Genomic DNA, 9,100 nt, shown 5'->3' with positions numbered 1-9,100 from the left:
AGGGAGTTACCTGGACAGGAAGCCACCTGGGTAGAGAATTACCTGGGCAGGGAGTTACCTGGACAGGAAGCCACATGGGTAGAGGGTTACCTGGACAGGGAGTCACCTGGGTAGAGAGTTACCCAGGTAGTTACCTGGGCAGGAAGCCACCTAGGCAAGGAGTCATCTGGGTAGAGAATTGCCTGGGCAGGGAGTTACCTGGGTAGAGAGTTACCTGGGCACAGCCTCAGAAAGCAACAGCTGCAGCAGGAGCTCGAGCGCCAGCAGGTGGCGCTGCGCTCGGTCACGTGGCTTGAGGCGGGCCGGACAGGCGGGTGTAAGAGGCGCCTATTTCCGGGGTCCTGCCGTAGTGGCCGGTGGTTGCGGAGATAGAGACAGAGAGTGGATAAGATGTCCGGCCGGGAAGGTAAGGAGTGGCGGGCGAGTGTTAATGATCCGGCGGGGAGCTGGTCTGGAGTTGTGTTGGCCGCCTCTCCCGGCGGCTGTGTGCTGTCTGTGAGCTCCCACGTGGTGCTGTGTCTGTGAAAGAGGAGCCGCCCATTTAGTCTGCACACCCCCCACCCCCCCATCCCTCCCAATTACCCCCACCCCACCCCCCCAATTCTCATCCCTCCTGCCCCATCCCTCCACTTTAGTCTGCACACCCCCCACCCCCCCATCCCTCCCAATTACCCCCACCCCACCCCCCCAATTCTCATCCCTCCTGCCCCATCCCTCCACTTTAGTCTGCACCCCCCACCCCCACCCCATCCCTCCCAATTCCCCCCACCCCCACCCCATCCCTCCTAATTCCCCCCACCCCCCCAATTCTCATCCCTCCTGCCCCATCCCTCTACTTTAGTCTGCACACCCCACCCCCACCCCCACCCTCACCCTTTCTCTCCCAATTCCCCCCACCCCCCAATTCTCATCCCTCCTGCCCCATCCCTCCACTTTAGTCTGCACACCCCACCCCCACCCCCACCCCCACCCTATCTCTCCCAATTCTTCCCCCCCCAATTCTCATCCCTCTCAATTCTCATCCCTCCTGCCCCATCCCTCCACTTTGGGCTTCTGCTTTACTGACAGCATTAAAATAAATATTGTTATAGATGTGACCATCCTTCTGCTATGAGAGTTTTATTTTGGGGGTAGGGTGGGAAGATATCTGTGAAAACCATACTGGTGGTAAGTGGGAAGTCTTTATGTTGAAATATTTTGATATGAACATGCTCCAAACTGCATGAGTGTAATTATACTCTTCATAAGGAGATGCCGGTGACCATAGAGTCCTGGTCCCTGGTTATTGTGCTTGGTTGCGGTAGGAAAGTGTTGTTATCTTCAGTAGCCTGCCTAAACAGGTAAAAATAATGACTGCAGATGCTGGAAAGCAAATACTGGATTAGTGGTGCTGGAAGAGCACAGCAGTTCAGGCAGCATCCAATGAGCAGTGAAATTGACGTTTCGGGCAAAAGCCCTTCATCAGGAATAAAGGCAGTGAGCCTGAAGCTGGAGAGATAAGCTAGAGGAGGGTGGGGGTGAGTTGTGCTGTCTTGAGGAAGTGACACCTAAGGCCTGTGTGATTTGTCTTTTTGCCAATTTGGTGCTTAAGCTTTTCCCCTCAGCATTACAAATTGACACTGGAAAATCCATATTAGTATCCTCTTGATTTTGTATTGTATTAGTTTATGATAAGCCAATAATTCATAAAAAGAATGAGGTTGAATTTGTGCTTTTTATGTGCATAAAACATTGCAAGTTGCTGGTAAGTGTCTTTTGCAATATATTCAAAATGCTTCATAACCAATTAACTGTAGATCTGGTTGCGATGTATCCAAATGACTGCAATGTTTTCAGGCAGTAACTTCATAGATAACCAATAAAGCTGTTTGAGCAGTGTTTTTGAGAAAGACAGGGTGGCGCTCTCCCTTCCCTTTGCATAGGCGTTGTATCTCTGTCTACCCAAGAGGGATTGGTTTAACATTGTACCTGCAGCATCTTCAAATGTGCAGCTGTTTGAGAGTACTGCACTGATTCCCTAGATGTGCTCAAGCCATGGTGTGGGTTTTTATTTTGATAAAGGTAAAGGCACCAACTGTAAATCAAAGATGATGAGTCAAATTAAATTGGAAGGCCCTTTTATATTTTAAAAGCATTTTCCAGTGGGCAGCAATTACTTAAAGTCCAAATTCTTCATGTTTATATCATCAGTTCTGATGACTGATCACCCTCAGGAATCATTAGCTGGTTCTCTTGATGCATATGCTGCTTAACCTCCTGAGTGCTTTCAAGTAATTTCTACTTTTATTTCTATATCTACAATACTTTTTTTTAATCTCAGAGCTTACTTATGAAGCTTCTATTCTGTTTGTATATTTATTTTGTTTTATTTGTGTGTGTATATAGGAGGCAAGAAGAAACCACTGAAACAGCCTAAAAAATCAAATAAGGAAATGGATGAGGTAATCTTTTTAATGCATTATCACTGGTTCTGAATTTGCCAGAAGTTGAAATAACGGCATGATGTTTTGCAATGATGAGCTAGTATTGCAGCCCATTGCAGATTGTGTTTTCATCAGTTAAACACTTATGCCACTTAACCATGACAGTGATACCTTTTGGTACAAACATAGGTATTGGCAAGAATAACCATTTCAACAATGATCACCCAAGAAAGACCGCTTGTAGCATTTTGTCATCTACTCGCATGCATGAGTAAGAGATAGGAATTGGAGTGGACCCTGGCCCTGCATTATTTATTGGGACCCTGATCTCTCCTCTACCCTTATGCACTGTCCTCTTGTTTCTTAATTTCTTTTTTGTACCTTATTGCTGGATCTGCCCTGTACACTCTGTTCTGAGAGATTGACATTGATCATCCCCTGAAAGGGTCGCAATTTGAGAGTGTGTACCTAAGCATTTATGGTTTAACTGTTTTGGGTTTACCCTTATACCCTCTTGATCTGATGAATGTGTTTTTTCTTTATTTCACTTAAGGTCAGAATTTTTATTTGTTAATTAAATTGGTTCTTTGTTCATTGCATTACCTATTGGGTTTGGCTGTAGTGTTTTCCTTAAATGACTGCTCCAGAAGAACAGAGCAGTGCAGTATTTCAGGAGAATGAAGTTATAAAGCATACTGAATGTGGTGACAAATAGAATTGTACATAGTATATTGAACAAAGTTAGCATTTCTTAAATGTCTATATTTAAGCACAACAATAAGCATTTACCGGTAGCCTTGATTGACTACTGTGAGAACTTGTTTCTGTTTAAATCCTTTTTTTAAAATAACAACTTTCTGCTCAAGTATTGAATATATTGTGGCAGTTCTATAGGATCAGCCAACCGATCGTTTTGCTTGAGATATTTTTCCATTCTAAAACATCTGAGTGACCTCTTGTAGAATCATCACAGAAGTAACAGTAATTGGTATGACTAATGATTAGCACTGCAAGTTAGCCTTGGGGCTATTGCTGAACAAATTGTAACCAAGAGTCCACTGTTCTTTTCATAATGTTAATATTGGATATTGTGATCCACATTGGTCAAATAGGTTGCTGATACTTGAGTTCAGACATGAAGATGGGCAAGTTGGATGAAGTGTTGAAGAGAATAACCCAAAATTGACATTGAAAGCTTGTTTCTGCAGAAGTTTCTTAAAGTTTACAATGATGTATAACTGGAAGTTCCAAATAGTTAAGGCATAAGCCAAGGAAGAGCTGTCAATAATGTATGTTAATACTCAGTTGGAGATTTGGGCTCTAAAGAATGCAGTGGTCATAGATTTAGAGAAGTTCAAAAATTTTAACTGTAGTAAGGGTGTCAAGAGATATTTTGTAGCCTGATGCCTGTAAATGCGAGAAGGTATCTGGTAGAATTTGGGAAAGGTAAGAATTTAAAGAATGAATGATCAACAAAGTAAGAACTTCAAGTCTGAGATTAAGGCATGGATAAGTTTTTTTTTCAAGGAACGAGTTGTTAATTTTAGCTGAGTTGCATTACTTTGTAGCTGGCATTTTCAGAATTTGATGAAACACAACCTGAGTAACACTCTTATCTGCACAGGATGATCTTGCTTTCAAACAGAAACAGAAGGAGGAGCAGAGAAAGCTTGACGAGATGAAAGCAAAAGCTGCAGGCAAAGGACCACTCAGTGAGTAACCTGATTGTTATGAGTTTCAGAAAACGTCGCAATAATTTTAAATGCTTCACTAGAAATTAACTCTATTATCTCAACAGCATATGACTGATGAGGAAAGTGAGCCTCTATCCCATAAACCCATTGAGGACGGTGCTCTTTCCCCATGGGCAAGAATCTATGAATGTTTTGTTTTCACAAGGTTCTGCAATGCTGTTTTGAAACCCCTGGTAGTAGGGGTAGTCAAGCAATACCTTCAACAGTTTAATAATGGGCTTGTTTGGACTGAACATTGCGAGAGATAATTCAATATGAAAGAGTCCAGTTGATCATGATCCAACCCAACAACCATATGGTAAATTGTGAGATCTCAATGCTGGAGCTGTTTTTGATTTGGTGAGACAGAGATAGACTAAGGTAAATATTAATCCTCATTTGATTTTGACCCTGGTTTGACCTCATCTTGTGGACCAGTCTGAGGATGCAAGGCAGCAACCTTTTGGTTTTTGGGGTATTTTAGAAAAAATATTCAGTTCACTAAATGACTAATGTAATATCCCTATTGAGGATGGGAAAGGTGTAGGTCAATTAGCCTGATCTCAATCATTGGTAAAAGTTTAGATTCCTGTATAAAAAGAAGATTGTAAAGTACTTGAAGGTGAATGGTAAAAAGACTGAGTAAGCAAAATTTCAGGAAGCGATGGTCATGCTTCCCAAATCTATTAGAATTCTTTCAGGAGGTAATAAACATCTTAGGCAAGAGAGAGTCAATGGATGTGATCTGTTCTAAATAACTAATCTGATCCTAGATCAGGATTTTCTTAGGGTTAAAATGTAGGCTCAGTTGGCAGTTGTGAAGGGAAATGCAAGGTTAGTATTAATTTGATTAGATTACCCACAGTATGGAAACAGGCCCTTCAGCCCAACAAGTCCACACCAATCCTCTGAAGAGGAACCCACCCAGATCCATTCCCCTACCCTATATTTAGCCCTGACTAATGCACCTGACACTATGGGCAATTTAGTTTGGTCAATTCAAGCAGAGATGTACTGCTGAGACTGTGTAAGGCTCTCCTCAGACCTTATTTGGAGTATTGTGAGCAGTTTTTGGCCCTGTATCTAAGGAAGGATGTGCTGACATTGAAGGGGTCCAGAGAAGTTTCACAACAATGATCCTTGGGGTGAAGGTCTTGTCATAATGAGGAGCGATTGAGGACTTGAGGTCTGTACTCATTGTTTAGAAGGATGAGGGGGGCCTCGTTGAAATGTACAAAAAACTGAGAGGTCTAGATAGTGAATGTGAAGAAGATGCTTCCACCATGGAAGAGAGACTAGCTATGCAAGGGTATTAACTCTGAGTCAAGGGCCAAGCCTCTAGAACTGAGATCAGCAGTTTCTTGAGCCAGTGTGGTGAATCTGTAGAACTCAGCCTTCAGATCGCTCTGTGACACTGAGTCACTGAGTGCATTTAAGACACAGGACGTTAGGTTTTCGATTAGTAAGGGGATCAAAGGTTGAGGTGAAGCCATGAGAGCTGGGTTGAGAACCATATTATCTATGATCGATGGGCTGAGTGGCCTAATTCTGCTCCTATGTTTTATGGCTTTCCCTGTTCTGTCTAGAGTTCTTCCATCTTTCCCCTCCCAGCTGAAGGTGTTTCTGTGTAAAAGTGCTTTACTTCTGCTAGATTTACAAATCCTCTGTCTCCTCTACAGAGGATTTGTAAGTTGCAATGCAGTTAGGAAGGGAGTTCAAGGATTTTGAATCTCCTCTGGTTAATTGTTTAATCGTCAACTGCCATTCATGATGAGATGTAAAAGATGGAACAGCTTTGACTTGTCTGTGGGATTGCTTGGCTCAGTCTAGGGTGCATTGTTGTAGCCTTACACAACACCTAGGGATGTCCACTTGGTATGTCTGGTGCAGTTCCTGGCATGCTATCCTAGGAATCTCATTGGTTCTGTCATTAATAAGGGAGTGAGGAACATGCCAGGCCTTGAAATTATGGATTGTGGTCGAATAAAGTTCTGTGGTTGTTCACTTTACAGTGCCTCAAATGCACAGTAATGAGGTGCCACAACTGCTCTAAATATCTCATTTGTCCTGCTGATAGTGCCTCGCAGCACAATTGGATGCATGTCCTTGGTTTGGGATAACGAGGTGGTCTCAGTGCAAACAGTGCAGTGATCGCTTTTATCTGCACTGTGGTAGACAAATCAATCTGTGACTGATTTTGAAGGATGATATCAAGCATGTTTTTGCCTCTGGTTCCCTCATCAGCTCATGTAGGCCAGTGCAGCAGACAATCTTTTAGGTTTCAGTCAGCAGTAGTCCTGCTGAGCCACTCTGCTAGATAGGACAGTTTCCACCCAGAGTACATTCTGTTCCTTTTTCTAAATGCAGAGCTTCTTCCAAGTGATGTTCAATATGGAGTACTGATTTTGCCACAGTCTCAGCTGCTAGGCAAGAAAACCTGCTAATATCCCTCACTATGATACCATGAGACTTTTATTGTTTCCAAAGTCAATGCTGTGGACTCCTTCCTGACTGTGTAGCACTGCGTTGCTACATTTCGTACCTCTGTCCTGCTGCCTGTACAACATAGCCAGTGATAGCTTTGAAAGAGTTTGGGCCATTAGTTGTAAGGTAGGGGTCTGTGCATATGACTTTGGGTTGGTGTTTGACTAGTGTGTGAGACATCTCTCCCAGTTTTGACACAAGTTCCCAAGTGTCAGGTTGTTGAAGGGTTAACAAATCAGGACTTGCCTTTGGCTTAGCTACTGCAGCAATGATAAAGGTGGTCCATCAAGTTTTATAGATTAGACTTTTGTAGCAGTTTTTAAGGAATAGCTTGATCTGAGTTATTGCTGTCACATGTACTGAGGTACAGTGAAAAGATGGGATAGGTGATATTGTTTTGCTGACCTTCTGTTCAAAGTGAGTGTAGATTGTATTGAGCTCATTGGTAAGGGAATTACTGTTATCCACAATTGTTTGACTTCACTTTATAGCCCATTTGTCATGTAAGCCATGCCACAAACAGTAGGTGCCAATGTAGTTAGTGTGGGTCTCAAGCTTAGTTTGGTACTGCCTCTTGCCTACACTGGCCTTGTGAAGATCTTACCCGGATTTCCTGTATAGGTCAGAGTCAACCAACTTGAATGCCTCAGTCCTGGCTTTTCAGGTGTGGGGTTGGAATAACAGACCTGACGTGCTTTCTGGTAGAATATGAGTGAACCTGATAGGTTTTCATGACAAACCAATCCTGAGCCATGAGAATTCTCCTGGTAGCACTGAGTAATATTGTTCCCAAAAAGTTATCTCATCCCAAAAGGGCAGTGTTCAGATTGCTGCAGTTGAGTTGGTTCGATGTGTGGGTGGGATTGGGCTGAGTTGTAATGCTCCAATGGTAGAACCAGGTTCCAATGACCATCTTGTGCTCAATGTGTGACATATGTCACTGTGGTGAGCTATTAGTGGCCACCTGATTGCACTGCACTGGGAGAGTACCCCAGTAATGAGTAGGAAAATGGGAACAGAGGAAATGATTGGGATGGGGGAAGAAAAGAACAAACTGTACCAAGGCTTCCAGTTTACACAGTCTGTTTTTTTTTTATCCTTTTGCAGGTTCTGGAGGTATTAAGAAATCAGGCAAGAAATAACAAGGAACACCAGAATGTCAAATGTGCTGACGTTGCATCACTTCTCTATCTCGAGAGGACAGAAGATTAATACGCATCCCCTTTTTGGTCTTCTGTTTACATTTCTGCCTTACCTGTAAATTGTATATTTGTTTAAAATGCCAATAAATTCTCTTTCCTGTTTTCTAAGTGTCTGTCAATGAGGTTTTAATGGACTATAGTTGTGGTTTTAATATTTTCTCTTGAACTGATCTCTTTAAACAAGTAGTCAGCAGTGTAGATACAAACTTGTGCTTAACGCTTGGTTGTGGATGAACCATTATCCAGCCCAGTTAGAACGGGTATATGAGCCACTGATCGTAACCTTCAGGCCTCTTGGGAAGGAGCAAGTGTTTAATATGCATCAATGGCAATTCTTATCCATTTTCAGAAGGTTGGATGATGTGATTCAAAGCTTGGGTAAAATAGCAGCACTGGACCTGAAGAGTTGCAGGGATTGATAACATTTGCTGTTGACAACATGAATCCTCGAAGGATGCAAATACTTAGCACCAAGTGAAAGGTGGCAAGGAAAAATAATTTGGTTATCATCCAGAGAGAAGAGTATTGCAGTTTTGTATAATTCTTTGTGGTGATTAGATATGTTGTGAATAAGTATTGGGCTGCCTTATCAGAGTTAGCTCCTTTTTGAGTTGCATTATGCATTATTTATTTATTTAATTTATTTATTTATGCAGAGTTTTGTTTATTCAGTAAACACAAAGTTTAGAGGTCTTTCACCTGATTTCAAGAAATTTGTAAAATCGCATTCGATTCTGTTAGTTTGAGTAGCAATATGCAGACATTTTTTAAAGTTTGAGGTGTGCTCTGGGACAATACATAGTTCATCATGTATTCCTGGCCATTTTGTAAGAATTAAGTATGCACCAGTATACCTATTTAACTAGTTAAATTTGCTTAAAGCTGCACTGTAGTTTTTCTGGTGGTATTAGAAATGTTGATGTTAATTCTTGGAAATAAATTGATTGCAGAATGTTTTTGAGTGCTATTCCTACACTGGTTTGAAGTTTGCTATTGGCTGTTCACTCTACTGCGACATTGAGTAATGGCAGTTGTTGTCGTTTTCGTTTTTCTCCTCTTTAGTGAATTTTATGCCAGTAACGGTAGTGTTGATGGTCTTGAAGGTTTCCTCTTAATTTGCTTTGTTTAGCCATTCCTAGATGTCAGTGAACAGCCAAAGGGCACTTCAAGCCAGTGTTTACAGGAAAACACATGGGCAAATACTGAACTACAGAAGCAATCATCCTGACACCCACAAACGAAGCTGCATTAGAATATT

The 9,100-nt window shown here is 42.1% G+C and overlaps 1 protein-coding gene across 1 annotated transcript; it reads left to right on the top strand.

Moving 5' to 3' along the window:
- The first annotated feature begins 281 nt into the window (after positions 1–281).
- tma7 (translation machinery associated 7 homolog) lies at positions 282–7,950 on the top strand. Its single transcript, XM_072581964.1, has 4 exons — positions 282–406; positions 2,386–2,441; positions 4,048–4,135; positions 7,748–7,950. The coding sequence occupies exons 1-4, from the start codon at positions 391–393 to the stop codon at positions 7,780–7,782; spliced, it is 195 nt and encodes a 64-aa protein (XP_072438065.1). The 5' UTR covers positions 282–390; the 3' UTR covers positions 7,783–7,950.
- The last annotated feature ends 1,150 nt before the right edge of the window (positions 7,951–9,100 follow it).

The sequence above is a fragment of the Chiloscyllium punctatum genome, chromosome 12 (assembly GCF_047496795.1).
Source record: "Chiloscyllium punctatum isolate Juve2018m chromosome 12, sChiPun1.3, whole genome shotgun sequence".
In the NCBI taxonomy this organism is placed as follows: domain Eukaryota; kingdom Metazoa; phylum Chordata; class Chondrichthyes; order Orectolobiformes; family Hemiscylliidae; genus Chiloscyllium; species Chiloscyllium punctatum.
Note: the sequence above shows the minus strand (reverse complement) of the source record. Positions and strands in the feature narration are given on the sequence as shown.